At 45.8% G+C, this 23,602-nt stretch overlaps 1 protein-coding gene across 3 annotated transcripts in view; it reads right to left on the bottom strand.

The window, feature by feature from the left end:
- The window catches only part of dscamb (Down syndrome cell adhesion molecule b), a 151,441-nt gene that overhangs the window by 105,196 nt on the left and 22,643 nt on the right, over positions 1–23,602 (bottom strand). For all 3 annotated transcript variants that reach the window (XM_064301649.1, XM_064301646.1, XM_064301647.1), the window contains exons 2-3: positions 17,942–18,259; positions 15,960–16,106 (exon numbers count right to left, since the gene is read on the bottom strand). In XM_064301649.1, coding sequence (XP_064157719.1) covers positions 15,960–16,106; positions 17,942–18,259 — 465 coding nt within the window. The remainder of the gene's footprint in view (positions 1–15,959; positions 16,107–17,941; positions 18,260–23,602) is intronic.

The following is a 23,602-nucleotide window of genomic DNA, read 5'->3' as shown; positions in this document are numbered from 1 at the left end:
AGGCATTGTAAGTACACATGCGATTAAAGCAGTCAGCGTCACCTGACTCTCTGCATCTTGGGCTTCTTCTGGTTTGCATCTTGAAGAAAAAGAGGGATGTAAAAAAAAAAAGAAGGAATTTCCTTTCAGTGGCTGTAACAGCAGACTGACAGCTGTCGGTTACGCCTCAAACCCTGTTGCTTTTCCCTCACTGTTAGGGCGAAAATGGCAAAAACTCAACCAAAGTGTAACTTCAGTGGGATGTCACAATAAAAGTCCGACTGGAGCCAAAACCCTTTCGGTTGTTTTCATACATCACAAAGGGCAGGAGACAAAAGGCAAACCACTGTGGCCGTGTCTTTCCAATAAAAAACTGTTTGAATAAAAGCACAGGGAAGGAGCTAAAACCGTATTAAAATCATCTGGAATCTGATGTTAATACATGCAGCGGGCTTCTAAGGCACCTCCAGGGATGAGCGTTAACTCTTATTTTGAAGGAGAAGGGGCCGGTGGCAGAACTCACGGGACGCCGCGGAGAACACGGACGCGGTCAGCGAGCCGCTTTCATCCGGAGAGGGACGCCGCGCGCACGCATGCTGCTGAGCAAGCAGCCTCTGAGCTTCACAGTAGCTCTGCGGTTTGAGTTAATTATTCTCACGGGAATCGCTAGCGAGTACTGTACTCGCTCTCTCTCTCTCTCTCTCTCACACTCTCCCTCACTCTCCCTCACTCTCTCTCACTCTCCCTCACTCTCCCTCACTCTCTCTCACCCTCCCTCACTCTCTCACTCTCCCTCACTCTCCCTCACTCTCTCTCTCACATGCTCACATGCTCTCTCTCTCTTTCTCTATCTCACTCTCTCTCACTCTCTCTCTCACATGCTCTCTCTCTCTTTCTCTATCTCTGCGTCCCCCTTCGTCTCCCGAAAGGGCTGAGGGCAGGGAAGGTGGTGATTGACAGCCTCGGGGGAAAGGGGGAGGCGGGGGGGGGGGGGCATGCGGTTCCTCTTGTCCTGGAGCCCTTGAAATGCACTCCATCCTTTGTTACCATGCCAACATCATCCTCACATGAACAACAATAACGATGACGACAAAGCGGAAACAGAAGCGGTACCACGTCCGCGGTATCCAGAGAAGGGAAGATGTTCTGTTTTTTTTTTTTTTTTTGAACAGAAAGCCAATTTCTGTGTTTTTTTTTAGGCCAAAAGTTATTGGGGAGAAATTTTAAGTTAACAGACAACAAAGCTTTTGACATTTCAACTGCCATTTGGATATGGAAGTGAATTTTAATTTAAACTTGTGCCTTTCACGACTTGGATGCTGTCATCATTCCTGAAAGGAGTCATGGCCAAACCTCAGAAATCAAAATTTGAATGGGGACAGCATTTTCCTCAACTCAAAAGTCCATCGTGAAGTTACTAATAAAACAGGTTTGGGGAAAAATTGCTGGGCTCCAAAGACTTCTGCACAAAACTGAAACCTGTGAGATGAGATAAAAGATGAGCACATGTTGCACATTCCTCCAGATGGAAGCCTCTCTCTGCTCTGAAACTGTAGTCAGTGTGAACTCAATCAAATTCCCACATCTATCGTCTGTTCTCGCCAAGGTCAACAGTGGTGTCGATATTTAAACAGAATATTTCACAGCCACGCTTATTTCACAGCCAGGCTTATTTGCATAATTGCTTTTAGATAACCGCACACTGAACTGACAACGTACACATGCACATATTTTCATAAAACTTGCAGATATTTGGGGCAGCAAATCCCCCCCCCCCAGGTACTATTTATCCTGAAATAGGTGTTTTTGTTAAGAGCGTGGTTAAGGTCTGTTAACTACAACATAAGCAGGATGTTCAAATTCAGCAGAATGAACACAGGCCCTTTTCCCCACAGATTCCGCCCTGTACACAACTTCGACTGTAAACACACCGGTAAGCAAAAGGTGGAATTCACACATTACTATATTACTATATCATTATGCTACAACTATGAATAAAAGGCTTTATATTTGCCAACTTAGGCCTATGATAATGAATGCCCTCCATCAACACTGGACAACGAAGTAGCGGCTTGGCTGTGCTAGCATTAGAGTATGGTTTGTTGTGCATTACCTGGCTGTGGGGTAGCCAGGTAGCCATATTTCCAGGGCTCAGCTTGAGGAAGTCCCTATGGCCAAGCACCATCCAGTAGGCACCGGTAGGCCTGTACCCTTGAACACTAAGGTTATTTGCATCTGTAGGTTGTAACTTCTCCAAGTTCAAGTTCAATTTGGCTTTGATAAGACCTAAAACAATAACACCTGCCCCTAGGAAGGCTGTGGACCGTTTCCATGGCAATGTTAAAATACAGCTGAAAGTATGTGGAAAAATCGATTCAGATTTTTCTGCCCATTATTTCTTGTTGTTTTAGTTTTACAGGGCTTGTTAAGAGAGTTCTCTTCTCTAAAATAAATAAAAGTTAACTATTTCTGTTCAAACGACGGTGGGCAGATAAATATTTGGTTTTGAATAAATATTACTTCAAAGGAACCCCACTGGTAACCAATGACAGAGGGTTTGAATCCCTCCTACAATTTTAAGATCAGAATGACAGAGTACCCTCCTCATGTCTTTGTCTAGCATCGCTTTTGCAAATATGACTGTACAGTATTTGTCATTTGAAATCTGTGATACTGCTTGAAGAGAAACCGAATAAAGACAGAACACTGTGTTGATACAAACAAGGCTTAATAATGCCTCCCCGGAGAATCTTTCTGGAAAGTTCTGTCAGCACCTTGTCTTATTAAAAAGATGATGTCACAGCCTGGCTGACAGCAAGTGGCTGTTGTTTTGGAGCAATATTAAAATTTACAGTCCCCATGCAAATGGACGGAAATCCTCTCATTAATTTTCTTTTAACTCATCAACTTTAATGAAGATGACAAACCCCCATAAACAGATCGGTACACCAGGGTTTTGCTCTGAGAATTTAACTGTGAATGCCTTTAATTCCTGTTTGATTCTTGAATTTGAACTGCAGCAGCAAACATAATTGCAATTTGAATTTGAATTTGAAAAGAAGTCAAATTAAAATTCATATACATACTTGTGATGAAGCTTTTTACAGTAAGGCTTATCTTAATATACTTGGTACAAAAACATTATCATACCAGCAACATGTGAAGACAGTCGCACTAACCATGACTTTTTTGTCATGTGTTTTAGAGTTGAGAGGCCTCTAAATGTGTGTTTCCTCTCTGATTTTTAGGATTTTAGCAGACTACCTAGTCTTCATTCATGGCTTCAGCCTTCATGTCGCACACTTTCCGTTTCATTGACAACTGTAGTAATTTTTGGGAGTGCTCTGCACTTTATATAGGAGACAGTCTACATCCAAACCGACTGAGCTCACGCATGCTATCCGTAAACACACAGTAAGTTCCAGCGTGCTTGTTAGCCTAGCGCACGTGTCACTATTTACACGCTCCACCTCAAGTAATCCTGCCTCAGCTACTTCCTCTTCTCAGACCATTTAGTACAGTAACGCTACCTCCTCCAGCAGGCCCCGATGTTCGTACTGTTGTCCAACAGTAATATAACCATTCCTATGATTATTAATAACAGGCCCAGTAAAAATGAAATCCATGTTGTTAGGCACACTAGAAACTTGCCTAAAGTTCAGACTACTGTCAAACCTAAGCCAGTTTTTAAGGAACCCTTGTTTCTGAAATTTATTCAACTGTGATTGGCTGTTGATAAACCACAGGCAACTTTTCTCGGGCAACCTCTATCACTCAGTTATCAATGCCACCATATTCTAGAGCATAGTATAGCTACTTATTGATCTGACAACCTAGATTCTGTTCATTCTGATGGAAAAAATATGAATATGAATTCAATGAGTAAATGAGCAATGCCTTAAGTGTCTGTAAAAAATTTAAGTGATGGTGGCTTTAAATATAAAATACAATTACAACCGTATTAATCTGGTTAATCTAGTACACCGATGTCCTGGAGGGCCACAGTGTCTGCAGGTTTAACTCCAGTCCTGGAGGGCCGCAGTGTCTGCAGGTTTAACTCCGGTCCTGGAGGGCCGCAGTGTCTGCAGGTTTAACTCCGGTCCTGGAGGGCCACAGTGTCTGCAGGTTTAACTCCAGTCCAGGAGGGCCGCAGTGTCTGCAGGTTTAACTCCGGTCATGGAGGGCCGCAGTGTTTGCAGGTTTAACTCCAGTCCTGGAGGGCCGCAGTGTCAGCAAGTTTAACTCCAGTCCAGGAGGGCCGCAGTGTCTGCAGGTATAACTCCGGTCCTGGAGGGCCGCAGTGTCTGCAGATTTAACTCCGGTCTTGGAGGGCCGCAGTGTTTGCAGGTTTAACTCCGGTCCTGGAGGGCCACAGTGTCTGCTGGTTTAACTCTGGTCATGGAGGGTCGCAGAGTCTGCAGGTTTAACTCCAGTCCTGGAGGGCCGCAGTGTTTGCAGGTTTAACTCCGGTCATGGAGCGCTGCAGTATCTGCTGATTTTCAGGGTTTTTGCAGCACCAGTGGTTCATCGATTGGCTAAAGAGTGCACACCTTGTTTTCAAGGCCTTAATTGGCAGTTAACTGAAAGGACACCACAAAACCTCGCAGACACTGCGGCCCACTGGGAATTTAGTTTGACAACCTTTATCTAGTAGGTACTGAGGTTGATGTGAAAAGCAATATTACTTTCTAGAAATGAACGATGCAGTTATTGGTGTTTTGTGGTAAATTATGTCAGATGTATTGCCGTTCTCTTGTTGTGTGACTGAGTGAAATTCCTTTGAACTGCAATGAATTAAATTCCACTTCCTGTCATTACAATTCAAATTCCAATTCAACACACTGTGGTGCGTGGCCAATTAAATTCAAATCCCAACCCAACTGAATGGAAGCAAATTCTAAAATTCTGAATTTTGCACAACCCTGCTGTAGGCACACACATACACACACAAACACACGCACGCACACACACACACGCACGCACATGCACGCAAACACACAAACACACACGCACATGCACGCACACACGCACACACACACACACACATGCATACAAACACACACAGGAATCATGATTATTCAGTCCCAGCTTTGCTTTTCTCCTTCCTTTTCAGCTCTCTCCTTTAACAATGAGAGTGATGCGGGTAATAAGAGAAACTCAAGGCTGCCCATGTGAAGAGAGGCACGGAAGCTCTCTCTCTCTCTCTCTCTCTCTGTCTCACTCTCTCTGCCTCTCTTTCTCTCTCTGTCTCTCTCACCCTCTCTCTCTCTCATTCTCCTCTTTCTGCCCCTCTCCTGTCTGCTACCCTTCTCTCTTCTCTTTCCCGGTACAGAGGGTCAGAGCAGCGGGTCATAAGGGCCCACAGACTCAAGCTGCCCTCCCACTGCCCGCCCGAAATCCCCGCCTGCTACAAGCTGAGACCACGCTAGCCCGGCGGCAGACCGGCGGCAGCCCTGCGGCAGCCCTGCGACTACCTGCCGGCCTCACTGTCCTGCGCGGCACCCGTGGGGTTAAGCCAGGGAGAAAATGGCGGGAGGAGGCGGAGCTAGGCAGCCAGCGACCTCCATCACCCCGCCTGCAAAATCAAAACAATTACATCTGCCTCTGCAAGACGGCGCTCTCTCTCTCTCTCTCTCTCTCTCACACGCACGACCATCCAAATGTCAATCAGCCTCACTGCTGCCACAAATCCTCCTCTCTCTCTCTGTTTTTTTCTCTCTCTCAATTCCTTTCTCTATTTCTGCCAGCTCTTCAGGGCATCTAAATTGCATATGAATTACAAAAATATGTGTTCCATATTACAAAGAATATGGAAATGTAAAAATACATATATTCTAACATTTTCCTTCATCACTCTAAAAATAAACATAAACATTTTATAAATTAAAATATTAGAATTTAGAAATATATATTTTCTAAATAAAACCTGTGAACACAACAACAAACAGCAAGAATTTGTGTATTGAACTTCAATGTAACGCTTAGTTTGGGTCAGTTAATTTGAAGGCTATCTTGACTGAGATAAAAGGCAAGCAGCTCCCGGATCAAAGGTTCAATAAGAACGGGAGAGGGAGGGGAAGAAGGAGTGGAAGAGTCGTCCATTTTGTCTGAGCTGAAGATCTGTGCGGAACATTCAGGGAATAGGCTACTTCAGTATTAGGGTTAGAGCCTCAGATTTAGGGTTATGATTTCAGCAATAGGGTTAGAGCCTCAGATTTAGGGTTATGGTTGAGGCTTCAGCATTAGGGTTAGAGCCTCAGGTTTAGGGTTAGGGTTGAGGCTTCAGTATTAGGGTTAGAGCCTCAGATTTAGGGTTATGGTTGAGGCTTCAGCATTAGGGTTAGAGCCTCAGATTTAGGGTTAGGGTTAGAGCTCAGCATTTCTGTATGGTATTAGGGTTAGAGCCTCAGATTTATGGTTAGGGTTGAGGCTTCAGCATTAGGGTTTGAGTTTCAGGTTTAGGGTTAGAGTTAGGACTTCAGGGTTAGACTTAGTGCCTCAGTATTCTGTATTCCTGAACTACATGACTCATGCTCACGGAGAAAACAACTGCAACCAAAATGTTTCAGTGAATGTGGCCACGCTTTCTCCAGTGAAAAGCCCGTCACCAGAACCCACGCCGATCCCAAGCCTCACCCCAGGGCGGCCAATGGGACGAAAACACTCTCCTGACCTTTAAACCGGCGATCATTGCTCCAGTCAGGCCCCATTACGCTCAGCCTGGCCCACTAATCTCGGCTAATGCTAACTACCATTGATTGATGGCCAACCAACAGTGACAAAGCACAACACGCTCACAAGAAGAGCAAAAAAAAATCCAAAAAACAAAACAAAATTTTTTTGTCATTATCATTCTTAATTATTAGAGGCGTCTGAATTATTCAGCAATTTAATTGTTTGATTGTTAATCAAACAAAATAAACAGAAACCGCTAGGTTGAGGGTAGGGGCTACAGGTCGGTTTAAAGGTAGTGCTTTACATCCCCTTTTAATACACTCCAGCCGCCACTGCATATGCTACACAATTTTACGATGCTAGCACTTTGACAAATGGCTATATTTACTCATACCTGTTATTCTGTTAATTGCTTGATAATCAAGACACGTACATGGAAACAGATGGACAGTTAACGCCCTTTTAAAGATAAGTTAGGTAACCCCACAATACGCCAGTTTACACTCACCTCAATGCTCTGTGTCGTCTGGCACTAAGCCATATACTGTAGCTAAGAAAACTTGTGCAGGTTCCTAGCAAAATGAGCAATGGGTAATATGTTAGCAAACCTACCAAAATTAACTTGAAATGACGCAACTCAATCATGCCTTAAGGATTAAATTAAAATGATTTAAAATATTAAGGCAATCAATTAAAATATTAAGGTAAAGAACATTAGATTTAAATTAAATTAAAAATGAAACTGAAAACTATTCTGTGGCATGCTTTTCATGAAAATACTTTTATGAACAGAAAATCCTGTGACAACCGGCCGTACAGTTCACACCAGCACATTCGGAGGAGAAAACAGGTCATCTTCATGGACGGGGAAAACTCCCAAGCTACATTCTACGAAAGCAACACCACCAATCAGATTTGTCCCCTGTCAAAGTCAGAGCCAATGTTTGAGCTCAAGCCAATCAGGAAGCACGATGCTCAGACATCAGTGCGTTTAGCAAAACGAACATTAGCATTCAGCTACCCCCAGGAAAGCGGCCTGTTTCATCCACTGTGTATTCCCACAGGACCCTTTACTGCATGTTATACTCCTCTGTAAACAACAGCAATAATGACTACAAGGAACAAGAAAAAACTAATTAAGAAGCAGCGACCGCTTTCTTCCTCACTCTTTATTTCCGTGATTCGCTTCTTCCGTTTGCCTTTGTTTCCCCCTCATCTGTCCATTTAAACACCTTTGCACTCTTCAATGACCCTTGGCATTGAGACGAAACAGGAACTGAAGAGGGAGGACAGGAAGTGGGAAACGACAGACGATAAACCTTTTTTCTTCCTCGAGCGGCCTTTGCCTTTTTTGGGGGACGGCTGCGTTTCTCGTCGCCGACGGGCCGCTCTTCAGACGTAAACAATCGTAATCCTCGCGCGTTTTTTAAAGCGGCTGTCGCAAAGCCGTTCTTCGGCCCGCGCGCGTGTTGTCGAGCGACGAAATTCGTATCTTAAGCCCGGCGTCTTTCGTTTTTGACGACCCGGCGTACGCTATCAGTGCCTCTGATCCGACAGGATAAGCCGCTAATGGGTATGCGCGCCGTCGCCCGAGCTCTCCGCGCGAAAGTTGCCGCTAAAAAGCGCCGTCTTCAGGGATTTGCCTCCCGCGGAATCAGAAGATGCAGTCATTTGCGGCTCGGATGGAGGGAGGGCGTCTTTTTGAACCGGACGCTTAAAAGATGAGATGGGGGGGGGCTCTGTTTCCAAATGGAGGGCGTGACGGGACAGCCGCATGCCCATTCAAACGCCGCCCCCCCACCCACTCCCCCCCCGGGAGGGAAGGCTGGCGGGGCTGCCCAAAAGCACCTCCCCCCTGTCAGGATGCCCCAAAATCTACGAGGGTTCATAAAGGGGAATTAATTGGTTGTCTGGTCCGTAATTAGCTCACGGCGCGCTTATCGCTAATCCGTTTCTTGGACGGGGGCCATCGGAGGGGGCCTGGCCTGCGTCCATCCGCAAAACCCGGGACAGGCCCGCGCTAACCAGCGCAGTCAAAAAAAAACAAAAACAGATTCTGTTTATTAAATATTAGCGCACGCTCGCTCCCCCGCCGCACCAGCCATATTGCGCTGACGTAACGGAAAACGGGGAATTTGGTTCGAGGTTCGACGTTTCGTCCCTCGGTGTGGCCGTCAGACGACGTGTCGCTCCCGTCTGAAACCCCTTCGTTCTCCGTCAGTCGAAGGAGGGGGGTACACTGCTGCTAACTATTACAGCTAAGGGTGCACATGTCACCAAAAAAGCAAGCACTGATCTTATGTATACATATGCCAGGAGACGACTTTATCCCACTGAATTTAAGGAGGCATTTGGAGGTGCTCTGGAGTGATTTTGTTAGTCCTGTTTTAAGCATGTCCTACACTGTGCTCTGTTAGGCAAATAGTACAGCACAGCTAAAATAATATATGGGATATATAATAACTCCTACAACCCATAGGGCACTGCTGCTCCCCAAATAAAGGTTAAAGGCTCCCTTCCCTCAAGCACCATTTACAGTGTAAGGTCACAAACGTGATTAGAATGTTCTTAACTGAACATTCTAATGCTTTAATCGCTACTGGGGCCTGAAAGCAAAGGAGTTCTAGAACACTGACTTAGAATTCCAAAAAACCTACACTTCAAAGGGTTAATACCCCTCACTCCCCGAGCACTCACTGCAAAAAGCACTGCACATCCCTCACTCCACGTTCCCATAATTCCCTGTGGCAGCTTGTGTGATTAATGCACAACACTATTGATTTTTCTCCAACCCCCCTCTCCTCTCTCTCTCCCTTTCCCTCGCTTTCTTTCCCTCCCTGCTGTATCCTCCTTTCCCCACCTCTCCTCAAAGTGCTTCGGTTGCTGTGCACGAAAAAAGATGAGGAGCTGGCCTGTAGTGAAGGATGGAGGCTGACCATTGCTCCAGCATACATCTCTCTCTGTTACACACTCACACACTCGCACACAAACCCACACACACACACAGCCAGTGTTTGTGAGAGTGTGTGCATGTGTGTGTGTGTGTGTGTGTAACAGAGGAAGAGAAAGACAGCAAGACAGAGGAAAAAAATGGAGAGCAGAAAGAGATAGAGCGAGAGAGAAAAACTGACGTAGTCCTTTTTTCCTCAAGTGTTTTTTTCATTTATTTTTTTTACTGCCCGTTGAACAGCAAGCCTGGCCCTCAACTGATCTGGGGTCAGCTGGGTCCCCCTTCACAAAAAGATCCTTCACTGCGATGGAGGAGCGCTGGAATAACAAACACCCCGGCCCCTTACGGAGAAACAGAAATGCAGGGAGGGAGAAAGGATGCAGAGGAAGGGCGTGGCATGAAAGCCGTGTGCACGCCTGTGTGTGTGTGTGTGTGTGTGTGTGTGTGCACACCTGTGGGTTAATGTGCACGCCTGTGAGTTTGTGTGTGTGTCCACGTATGTGTGCGTGTGTGCATGTGCACGCCTGCATGTGTGTGTATGTGCACACCTGTGTGTGAGTGAGTGAGTGTGTGTGTGTGTGTGTGTGTGTGTGTGTGAGCGTGTCTTGATCTCTAAAGCCACCAACAACGGGAATTCAACAAATGCCACTGATCGGTACCACTTCATAAAAGGTCTACAGGCCACTTTGCTGCCTTTTTGAATAATTAAATAAACACTAAAAATGATCATATAGCAGGGTTCAGAAAAACGTTTCACAGAATGGGATGCCAGGTCCCCTTTCCAAATGAAGACATCATGTTCTGAAGCTTTCAGCAGTTGGTAGCATTTGCATAATAGTAAGGATTGTTATGTGGCCGGTGCTAAATTTAATTGGGCCTTCTCCAAGCAGGTTACGCAACAGAGAGGCCGAACGGCGCGGCAGCCCAAACGGGCAGCAGACGTGGCTCTCTTTGGCTATCCTTTTAACGGAGGCTTTGCCTCTACTGACAGCAGAATGGAAGTAGAAATCTACTGTACTCTACATACGATACAACTAACTTGTATGTGTGTGTGTGTGTGTGACAGAGAGAGAGAGAGAGAGAGACCAGCTTAGAGTCATCCCCCTCCCCCTGTCTCTCAGAAATCCCGGCCCATAATGCCCAAGAAAAGCTTCCCTTCCACCCTATCTGGCAAACTCTAAAATGGCGGAAGCATTCGTTCCAGTGAGAAAGGCCTATCTGCCTGAGCCAGCGGAGTGTGCTTCAGATTAAGGGTCCCCCGGTTCCCCCAAACCCCCTCTTCCGCCAGCATACTGTTCTCTCCCTCCAGTTCAGGTCTTCGCACATCGTTCCTCCCCGCTCTCATATCGCTTCACACGACTACCAGAAACGACGGATTTAATTTCACCAAGCCTCACCGAATACGTTTGAAAAGAACGCTGAGAACAAACCAACTTCAGATCTCCTGTCAGTCTGTGTCTGAAAGTACGAGCACAATTTCACAAGTTCCTTATGGAGATGACTGAATTTACCAAAATATTTGCGAAGAAAAGCACCAAATGCAATGAAAAGGACGAATGTTGAGTGAATCCTGGTCAAAGCATGCTATGCAAACATTCAAAGGATTGATATATTGAGTATGTCAAAGTGACTGCATTTACCTGTATATTTGTAGATTTACTTTACATTAAGTCATGTTGTGGCCTATGCCAATTTAACGCTAATGCTCTTTTTTGCGGGTTTTAAACGCATTAACTGCCAGATTGCGATGCACTCTTGTAGTCCGAGGACAACTTCAGAATTAAAACCCGAAAAAGGAAAACATTTTTCACTCAGAATACGATCCCAAGATCTTGCACAATTGCTAATGCTTTGTGTCACGTGCTATTTACAGCAAAAGATGGGCCAGACACAGACAATTAAATATGGGCAGCACCCCCCCCCCCCCCCCTCGGTAATGCTGAAAAGCTTGGCTTGGGAGCTGAATGGAGCTTAATGGCTTGGCAAATGTTTGTAAATGTCAACATACAACTACAACTGCGAAATACGCATCGATGCCCAAAAGACTACATGACCCTACTCTCCCATGATTGTCCACTTAGAAGCACAAAAGTCCTGAGGCAAAAACCTATTGACATGCATCAGCTACACAAACGAGAGATGAACATCTGTCTGGTGTCGCACTCGCACGTCGTAACTGTGTTTGAGCACAATGCACCGCAAGAGCACACAAAACTACTTTGGCAACACAGGGGGAAAAAAACACAAATCAGAATTGCAAAAATGGAAATTAAATAAGCTTATTTTCAGCCCCAAAATAAATAAATATTCAACTAAGATGCAACCTGTGCATAAATATGCATCTATTTTTTTTTTTCAATTCTAAACACATGCACGCAAGCACTTTGCGTCAAGGTGAGCCCGGCTGAGTAAATCCAGCCAATCAGCATGCGCTCCTCAGAGCTCGCCTCTCCTGAGTGTTGTGTGCCCCCCATAGACAGTGACCCAGTTTCCAGGTGTTACACAAGGGGTTTGCAGAATAAACAAGCCTGGATCATCGGAGGAGCATTTCTCTATAAATGTGACCATTAAGAAAGCCATTTTTCTAAACATGTAGGCCAAACAGATAAACCTAAATAATTTTGTCTTTGATCTGAAAAACTACTACAAATCACTTTAGATTCCTATGCAGCACCCCAGGCTCCATAAATGCGTTTTGAAGCTGAATTAAATTGCAAACTTCTGAGGAGAAAATGAAGGCGCATTCACACAACCACGTAAACCCCACACCGGCTCTTCACACGGGCAGGAAAACTGCGGAGTGCGCTGCAAGCCACAGAAACTGCCCAAACCCCCACTGCGCTGCGCATGCAGGCAACAGCCAAACGCTTAACAATCCACACGCAGGAAACAGCCGAACGCGTTACAACCTGCGCGCAGGAAAAATTCAAAAACACGCTACAGTCCGACGCACAGGAAGCTGCCAAACCCGTCACAAGCCCCCGTGCGCTTTCCCTTTCCCTTATTTCCCCGGGTAATTACAGTCGAGCGCTGATCCGAAGACAAGAGGAGGTGTGCGCAGCCAAGATTTCGAAAGCGAAGGTACACTTAGGAAGGACTGACAGGATAATGGTACTTTAGAGGCGACGTCGGGGCCTACATTACGAGGAGCTGCGGGCTGAGTTTTTAAAGCGTCTCGCTCCTGTCTCCGAGATGTCCTCCGCCGCAGGCGCAGCCGGCTCTGTAATTAATCTCGACTAATCTCGCGCAGGCCGCAGAGACGGTTGGAACAGCCAGGGCCCGGGCTCCCCGACCGCAGCGCGAGCGCCACACTCAGCCTCATTAGGGCCAGAATTGGGTCAGATTCCAGTGAACTATAGGAGAGGGGTTCGAGCACCCGCTCGATTCTGAACCGGCCCGAAGGATAAAATGTGCAGATGAATTATTTACCGACACGGCAGGATCCCTTTATGCAGAGGCCCCGGAGACACCGCTCCCATCATCCTCCTTCTGATTTCTTTCTTTTTTTTTTTTGTAGTTTCATGAAACATTTAAACGTGCAGGCCTGGATGATGCCCTCACAAACAAAGAGAGAGAGAGAGAGAAAGAAAGAGAGAGAGAGAGAGAGAGAGGAAAGAAGAGAGAGAGAAAGAGATGGAAAAACAGAAAGAGAGTGAGGGAGAGGAGCGGTGGGCAGCCAGTCTGCTGGGAGTCTCAATCCAAGAGCTCCACCAGGAGCGTACACACACACACACACACACACACACACACACACACACACACACACACACACACACACACACACACACACACACACACACACACACACACACACACACATACACACACACACACATACACACGCACAAGCACACATACATACACACACATTCACAGAAGCACATGCACGTGCGCACACACACAGAAGCACATGTGCACACACACACACACACAGACACACACACACAAAAGCACATGAGCAGGTGCACACAAACACACAGAAGCACATGTGCACACACACACACACAGAAGCACACACACACACACACACACACACACAGAAGCACACGCACGCACACACTCACACACACACACACACACACACACACGCACACACACACAGACACACACACACACGCGCGCCGGCATGTGCAGACACGAGCGTTCACGCCATATTTAGCGTTATGAGCGCACTTAGCGAGGTCACCCGTCATGAAATGGCCTGTTAGCTCCCGGATCACTCGGCCTCCATCATCAAATATTTAGCCAGGAGAGGACGCCGGACGGCTGACATGCGGATCGTCCTGACAGGCTTCGCATGAGTTAATACAATATTCAGTCAAAAGGCAGGGTTTCCAGGGGTGAACGTGTGTGTGTGTGTGCGTGCGTGTGTGTGTGTGTGTGTGTGTATTGTCAGACATGTAATTCACCATCTCAGCCAGCAAAGCCTGGAAATAAGACAGGGCAGGAACTGGGGGGTTACTATTTGAGGTGAGAATGTGTGTGTGTCTGCGTGTGTGTGTGTGTGTCAGAGGTGGTGTCCATGCCCTGCCCCCTCCTCTTTTTCACTCATTAAAAAAATGTGGCTTTCTTTTTGTTTAGTTAGTTTTTGGCCAACTTGCAAGTAGGAAGTTGGAAGCGGGCATCTGAGTCCTGCATCTAGGTCGGGTGTCCTACATTTCATCTCTGGTTCTTCTGGAATATTCTGCTGTCTTTTGGTTTCTGCATTTTGGATTATTTTAGGACAAAAGCGGCGGTTTGGTGTCTTCTTTCATTCATTTCTTGTGTGACTGTCCATGTCTGTAACCTTTGCTAATTGACTCTGCACTTTAACCACATGAGAATAGATTGTTTACAAATTTAAATGGCTTCCAATGGCTTTAGAAAAATAGAAAATGTACAATTAACTTAAGCCTCCATTTGAAAATTTTGTCACCAACTATTCATTTTATTTTAGGTTACATATTAATCTTGTTCTCCTTTATCCAGTTTGTATATAACAAAAGGGCAAATAACACACCTGACAGAGAGAAACTCAGCCCTACGCCTCACCCCCTTCTGTGCTGCACTAGTCATGCTCATGACAGCAATAAAATATGGTTTCATAAATGCAGTTGCCTTGACTACCCATCTATGATGCCCAATCATGACTGCTGATCCTTATCGATTAGACGCTGTATGGATTTTTCTGGAAGTGGAATGAAAGCATTTGCGTAAGAGCCTGTTCCCCAAGCCTGTTCAAAGGCTTAATACGGCATTAGCCTTTGGTTACCACATCTCTCCCCACATTTAATGGCAAACACCTCACTTACACATTTTAGAAAAGGGACCTTGCATGGAACAAAAGACCTCAATTTATTTTAAAGTTCCCCAGTGCTCATGGCCATGTCTACAGCACATCTTTACTGACAGACCTTGTGCATACACCTTCTCCCCCTCACAAAGAAATGATAATTAATATCGCATAATAGCTCTCAAGGTTTCTCTGTACCTCAAAATAAATTCCTCACCGTTCACAACCATGAAGCACCCTCCAAGTGAATATACTGAACAGTATGAATTTTGACTCAGATCTTCACGCATCACCAGGTGGATGAACAGAAAAAACCAAACCCGGCGGACCGGCGAAAACGCGGTCATCCTGTGCTCACCAAACCTGGTCAGACTGACTATTGAGTTTGCTAAATGCCCCATAAAAAAAAGCTAAATCACTCTGGAGGGAGAGGGCCTGATCGAACGGGGGCCGTTCCATTTAACCGACGCCGGTCATTAAACCATGACTTCGATTGGCTCTGGTTTGTGGGGGTGAGGCTGCAGGGGAGAAACTCCAGTGAATTCGCTCCAGTGCAGGCCGGTCGGATAGGCCTCTCAGGAACCGGCCTGTGATTGGACGCGACAGGCTGAAGGGTGACCGAAGAGGACACCTCTTGCCGCCTTTGAAAAACTGAAGGGAAAAGGCCACCGAGTACAGGGTTAGGGACGAAAAGCACCCAGAGACCGGCACTGACCAAGGAGAGAACTGTAGACCCACTGCAACTACATCTCACGTGTTTTCAGCATCGGAGCTTACCACAGAAAGCTTTCCCCTGTGTCTGAGGGTGAACTGCACGAGTAATACACTCGAGCTGAAAGCCAAACCTCAGCATTAACATTTTAATATCTATTCCCTTCAAACCTTTCACTGAATGTTCCCCTTTAGCCTTTGAACCGCTGTCGTTGGGATGACCTTGATATCTACCAAGCTCCGCACTTACAGGCTAGCCCACAGAAGACAGACATTCGACAGCAGAGCCTGATGTTCAGAGATTGATATTTTACTCGTCGCGTGCAAAGAAGCAGCGGTTCCCAAGGAAGACGGCAAGAGGAAGCGTCTTACCTGAGACGAGTGAGATTGTGTCTTTCTCCCACGACACCACGTTGACGTAGGCCTCCACGGAGGTGGGGATAATGCACTTAAAGACCGCTACATTGCCTCTCATGGCTTTCTGGTCCTCCACTCGGACAGTGTAGGGCTCGCGTAAGACTGCAGGAGAGAATGCCAGAGCCCCATTAGCCAAACAGACCCGGGAGAGACCAGCTATGAGACACAATAAGATCCCTCCATTGGAGTGGACATCACATAAACATGACAAGTAATAATCATACATAATAACATTTCAAATTCATTATGTTCCTTTTCATTTGTGTGGACATGTCTCAAAAGGCTACATAAATGTATTTTTAAAAAGATGATAGGAAAGATAAAGAGAAAAAAAGAATGAAAACAAAGTAGCAAATAAAGTGGAGAAATAAAATACTTTGGCAGACAGAAAACAAGTTTTAATAAAAATGCATTCCTAAAAATATGTTTTAAGTCCAGACGTGACATTGCTAAGGAACCCTCAGATATTCTGGGAGATCATTCCATGGATGGGAAGGGGGGGGGGATGCTTTCTTCATCCAGTTCTTTGTCTCCTCAAGGCAGATGTTGAGGTGGGAGCAGGCAATAATGGAGCTTGGGGACGTTCTACGTCCATGACTGTGTGTCATCAGCAGAGATATGAAATGAAATTCCATGGCAGCTGATGACCTGACCAAGGGGAAGCATGTACAAGGTGAACAGAATGGGGCCGAGAACAGACCTTGTGGGACACCTTGGGTGACAGGAAGTAAATGGGATTTGACTCCCCCAGAGTAAGATACTGCTAACTGTTTGATAAGTATGAAGTCCTGCGGGCGTTCTGGGAGGATGGAGTGGACAGTCGTGTCAAAAGCTGCACTCAGGTCCAGGAGGATCAGGAGGCAGGGGGACCTAGCATCAGCCTTCATGTAGAGATCGCTGGTGATTGCTATGGGCTGACCAGAAACCAGACTGGAAGCTCTCATAGGGGTCGTTACAGTTGAGGTGTCCTTGGAGCTGAGCAGCAACCCCTTTTTAAAAGACCTTAGAAAGAAGAGGAAGGTTGGCCCATAATTGGCCATGGCTTCAGGGTCAGGGGAGGGCTTCTTCAGTCTGGGGCTGATTGCAGCAGCCTTGAGAGCTTGGGGGATACTGCCAGATCGGGGGGAGGGGTTAACTGCCTGGGTGATGGGTATGCTGAAAGCAGGGATGTATATTTTCAGCAGGGCGGTAGGGATAGGGTACAGGACACATGAGGATGGCTTCATCCGCAAGATTACGACCTCAGCCTCTCCTTGGGTGACCTCAGTGAAGCAGAGGCGAGGGTTGGGAGGGGGGGGGGGGGCGCAGGAGGGTCGAAGATGGGAGGAGACAGAGCAGTAGAGCTGGAGATAAGGGATAGGATGCTGCTGACTTCAGATTTAAAGAATTAAATGAAACTGTTACACTGCACCTCCATTGCCTCGATAGGATAATAAGACTGGGGTCTAGGTGGTTTATTGTGGCAAACAGGGGGTTTGGGGTTTTCCATTTGAATTTTTAGTGATGAGGTTGGAGTAGAACACTTCATGTGTGAACACTTCTTATGGGTCCTGGAGTCAAAAACATCAAACATGAGGAGATACAGCTATGTAGCAAGTTTGACAGTTCCAGGAAGACGGGATTACAGGGCTGAGGGTTACACTTCGGAACCTGATTATAGCACCCCCTAATGGCCAACTCATGCTATTCCTTTTGTCCAGGTTACACATGGCCCATGCTATTTTGTGCCAAAAAGTTGTTTTGGATAAAATAGAGGAGAAAAATAATTATAATATTTCCAGAATTTCAGCAATTAAAATAGGTTTCCCCCGCTTCACAGTAGAACTCCAATAATATGAATTTCAGCAGTTACAGTGGGTTCCCGCAGCTTTGCAGTGGAACCCTAATGAGCAAAAACAAATGACTAAATTTAAACGTGAAAGTTTGTGCTCACTCACCGGCCTTGATATGAACATCTTGGCTTCTAATTTTCCCTGAAGGATTTTCGGCTGTGCAATAGTAGGTGTTGTCGTGGATTCGGGTGCTAAAGCTGGAGGGGGGGAAGTGGAAGATCTGGAGGGTTCCGTTGGAGTGCACGTGACGGATCCCGGGGACATCGTAGATCTCCTCTCCGGTGGCGAAGTACCAGCGAAGCGACGCCGGAGGCACGCCCCCTGCTGGACAGGGCACCAGGGTCCCTGTTGTGCTGGCAAACACTACCTCTTGCACAGATGCATTGACAAAATACAAGCTGGAGTGTAGGTCTTCACTGAAAACTGCGGAGAGAGAACAGTGGGAGAAAGCCAACATTAATGACACGGCGAACGCACAGTAAAGCTGAGAAACCGTGCAGCTCTGTTACACTACAAGGATGCCTGAGACGCAAAAAGGTTTGTAGCTGCTGACTAACTTTCGGTGAATATCTACCACGTCATGACAAAACTTTGATGACCGCACAACAGTGTCGACAGAAGTGTGCGCTCTACTGAGTGCCATCTTCTCGTTTTGTGTTTTGTTTGTTTTGTTCACACGTTCAGTAATTCTACAGTCATTTACTGCTCCGTAACTTCACAGAGGACATTGCATGACTGGAGACAAGAGAAGCCAGAAATGATGAGATGACAAAACGAAATACAACCAGTCAGGCCACACCCAGTTTCCCAGACCTCGCAGAATCTGGAACTGATCTGAGAAAGCTGCAGTCACACTACAGCAGCCAATCAGCGCAGAGCACAATGTAACCGTGTTTCTATGTTAGCCACAGCAGCCAATCAGCGCAGAGCACACTGCAACCGTGTTTCTGTGTTAGCTTGTCATTTTACAGCCAAAAAGCTGATCTTTTTAGGTTGGTCGATGCTAACAAAGTACGCAGCAGCATTGAGGAGAAAGCTGACCCTGGATGGCATTCGGCAGACAGCGTCTCAGAGGCTGTCTTCCCCTCTCCCTGTGTAGAATCAGAGCCAACAGCAAAGACCCAGAGAAGCAGGGAGGGCCAACACAGCCCATGACATCATTACTGCCCCGCTGCATGATGGGAAACTGCGGATATCAAGTACCCCATCCATCCTTCACCGAGAGTGGGAGGAGGGGGGTCTGGGGTGCTGTGCAATTTTTGTAAGCGTTGGTGTTTGTCTGTGTGCGTGTATATACTGTATGTGTGCATACACTTTTAGGTGTGTATATATGTGTGCATGTGTGTGTATTTAATGCTTGTATGCATGAGACTGAGAATGTCTATTTGTGGATGTGTGTGTTTGTGAGACAGAGAGAGAGAGACAGAGGGAAACGGACAGAGAGAGAGAGAGGAGAGGAGAGAGAAAGAGAGAGAGGACAGAGGGAGAGAAAAAGATAGTGAAACAGAGATAAAGAGAGAGAGAATTAGAGCAGGAATGGTACTCCTCTCTCTGCCCAACAAACAAGGTCATTCAGTCAGGAATCTGGCTGCTCCATTTTCCATTTTCTGACTGATTCTGCAGCACTGCATCGCTGTTGCTAAGGTTACCCTCCACACTGAGCAGCACTGACCCCTGCATCGCTGTTGCTAAGGTTACCCTCCACACTGAGCAGCACTGACCCCTGCATCGCTGTTGCCAAGGTTACCTTCCACACTAAGCAGCACTGACCCCTGCATTGCTGTTACTAAGGTTACCCTCCACACTGAGCAGCACTGACCCCTGCATCACTGTTACTAAGGTTACCCTCCACACTAAGCAGCACTGACCCCTGCATCGCTGTTGCCAAGGTTACCCTCCACACTAAGCAGCACTGACCCCTGCATCACTGCTACTAAGGTTACCCTCCACACTAAGCAACACTGACCCCTGCATCACTGTTACTATGGTTACCCGCCACACTGAGCAGCACTGACCCCTGCATCGCTGTCACTAAGGTTACCCTCCACACTGAGCAGCACATTGTGCAGCACTGACCCGTGCATCACTGTTACTAAGGTTACCCTCCACACTGAGCAACCCTGACCCGTGCATCACTGTTACTAAGGTTACCCTCCACACTAAGCAACCCTGACCCCTGCATCACTGTTACTAAGGTTACCCTCCACATGTGGGATGTCTTCCTGAGAGTCAACAGAGAGAAACTTTTTCTGCCATGAAGCAGCATTTCAAAGAAGTGCACTTTCATTCGCTGGGCTGAAGTGCATTTGCATTATTTGTTGCATACTGTGTCTGTATTCACACAGGGAAACATGAAATAGAGTAAATTAGAAAAGATGGCAGTTTTATATCCTAATGCATACTGGCAATACAATTGTGCTTTACAAGCACCAAAACCATAATTTAAAGTGACAGTAAAGTGAACATAATAAATAATTACATACAATAATAAATTATTTATTTTCAATATGGACTTCACAAAAGCAACCCTAGAGGTTCCAAATGAATAGCTACTACATACAGCTACGTTGTATAATAATCACCGTCTAAGAAACCCTGTCTGGGCAACACCAGAAGCACCAGGCCAGCTCTGTGAATTTCTACCAAGCTAAACTATGTCATCTTCTGAGTCTATTGCTAACAGTTAGAAACATGGTCAGTTTCTAGCTAGCCAGCAGGTCATTGTTGCCTAACTATGCAGCTGCATTTGGGTACGACATGCTATACTTCAACTAATGGCAGTCCCCACAATTATAATATAATTAACACTCTTTATTAAGTGTTAATTAACAATTAATAAATACATTATAAACACATATCGTGATACCTGTTCCATAAGCAGATATCACACACCTATTACAACTGATTTCATGGATAGGTATTATCAATTTATATATTATTTATTAATACATCTCATTTTAAAAAATAAAATAAAATAAAATAAATCAACTTGGACAGGTAGAGAAAAGCGATTAATATAGTTAATACCATTAAACGCTTTGACTGTGTTCATGTGAAATGAAATGTATAACAGTGTCCCTGATTCTGTGGTATTTCTCGCGGACGTTTTATCCCAACCCAGAACACTCCCAAAGAGTTTGAGAGCAACGGCGCTAATTCGTTTTAGCGCCATAAGCTTCGTCTTATTTGTGAGCGGCTCGTTTTTCCGAAAGGCCCAGAGGCCTTCGCTCCAGAGCCGGGGCCCGTCACCGAGTCGCTGGCTGGCACAGAGAGCTTTGTCAGCGGCAGCTGGTGCCCCTCCCCAGGGGAGAAAACATTTTAGCGCTTCATACATTTCTAACAAGCTTTCAAATCGCAGCGATTTACAAGCTTTCTATGCTCCATAGCATTCACACAGACACACACACGCGCGCGCGCACACTCTCTCTCTCTCTCTCTCACACACACACACACACACACACACACACCACACCACACACCTCACATTCACACATCACACACACACACGCACACTCTCTCTCTCACACACACACACATACGCACACACATGCACACATATACACACATATACACACACACGTATGCGCAGATGGATACGCGCACATATACACACACACACGCAGACACGCACACACACATGCACGCACACACACACTCACACACACACAACACACACGCACGCACGCACGCATGCACACACTCACACATACACACACATTCATACACACACACACATTGCAATATGGAATAGTTGCACATTATTACATTTTACAAACAATTACATTTTAAACATGTAATTCATTGTAATTAATGTAATGGATTGTCAGCTGTCTTGTTGGGTAATAGGGGTGGAGGGAGATGCCACTATTTGTATTTGTATTTGTATTCGGATAAACCGGTAAGTGGGCGTGGCTAAAACTGTAAGTGTGGCACTGCTATTGTTGAGATATTAAAGCATTAAAGTCATGCTTTTACAATGACATCAATTATAATGCAGTTTAACATTTGCTTTGCTTTAAAATATGCTTATATAGCAATAACAGGCTATTATGACACTTAGGTTTCAAACATAGGCAAATGTTTTTCTAAATCAAAATATAGTTACTCATCTTCACTCTGAACTGCAGAGTATGAACGACATGAACTCCACCACCACCCCTACCTGAGGAACACTGAAGTCAATTATAAACTGAAAAAACGATTTTATAATTCAAAAAATAGTTCCTCGTCTTCATTATGAACTACTGTATGCCATGAACTCCCAATGAAATAAAAACAACAGAATGTAAGGCTAACATGTTTTGTTGTTTTTTTGTTTGTTAATATATTTTCCCCTCTTTGTTGTAGCCACACTTTACCCTAATGTTTGATTTGCATACGCTTGGATAAATTAAATAAAACATCAAAAAAGCTTCCCTGGGTGGAATCCATCTTCAGCTATTACGCTCTTACTCAAATTTCCCCAAGTAGTATTTTGTGAAGACAAGCTCCTGCACGTGAGCTGGCAGTGGCATCAGATCCAGCACTACAGTATCGATTTATGTACCAGTAATTACCTAATTTGATAAATATTATGAAATCATATATTGCAAAACTATTTTCTTGAAATAAAGAACACAACTCAATTTGAGTCGCAAAACCTGCTATTGAATATGAGGTGATGTTGCGACTTCTGTGGTTCCGCACAAACAAAGCAGTGCGGTAGATGGTGAGCACGGGTGTGGGGTCACATGACCATCGGCAGGGCAGCTACAGCACAGCCCGTTACCTCACTGGGGACTACCCCGGGGTAGGGCAGCTCCTCCGCTCTCTCTCTCTCTCTCTCTGTCTGTCTGTCTCTCTCATTCTCTCTCTCTCTGCGTCTCTCTCACCTCTCTCTCTCTCTCTCTCTTCTCGTCCTCTACTCTCTTCTCTCTCTCTCTCATCTCTCTTCTCTCTGTCTGTCTCTCAAATTCTATCTCTGCATTCTCTCTCCTCTCTGTCGTCTCTCTCTACTCTCTCTCTCTCTCTGGCTTCTGCTCTCTCTCTCTCTCTCTCATTGCGCTCTCATGCTTCTTCCTTCCCTACCCACTTATTACGTCTTGATTAAACTAAAAACGAGCAGCCCACTGTTAGCAGCAGTGGCTACACTTCAGTTTGGGCTTGCACTGCTGATTCCCACAGGGTACACAACCAGACATACACACGCTCACACACACGTACACAGCAAATGCAACCGGACATACACATGCATACACACACTCATACTCACACACACACACACACATGCACACACAGACAAAAACACAACCAGACAGGTATACACACACACACACACACTCATGCACACACTGACACACACACACTCACTCACTCACACACACACACACACAAAAACAACCAGACACACGCAAATACAATCAGACATACTGACGCATACACACACTCACACACACCCAGACCTACACATGCATACATACACTCACACTCTCTCACACACACACACAGACAGACATACAAAAACACAACCAGACATGTACAAGCAAACTCTCTCATTCACCCACATACACACGTAACCAGATCATACTTACACCCACAAAATTCTTCAGCATTTATCTCTGAGGGTGAAAAAATAAAGCAGAGCAGTGAGCCTATAAGCTGTGTTCCTGCAAATGGGCTACAACAGGACCCGCCCTCCAGCCTGCTGATGTGACAGGTGATGGAGAGAGAGGGAGAGAGGGAGCGAGGGAGCGAGGGAGCGAGGGAGAGAGGAAGCTGGGAGGTGGA

The sequence above is a fragment of the Anguilla rostrata genome, chromosome 12 (assembly GCF_018555375.3).
Source record: "Anguilla rostrata isolate EN2019 chromosome 12, ASM1855537v3, whole genome shotgun sequence".
In the NCBI taxonomy this organism is placed as follows: Eukaryota; Metazoa; Chordata; class Actinopteri; order Anguilliformes; family Anguillidae; genus Anguilla; species Anguilla rostrata.
The sequence above is the reverse complement of the archived record's forward strand: the minus strand, read 5'-3'. Positions and strand labels throughout refer to the sequence as shown.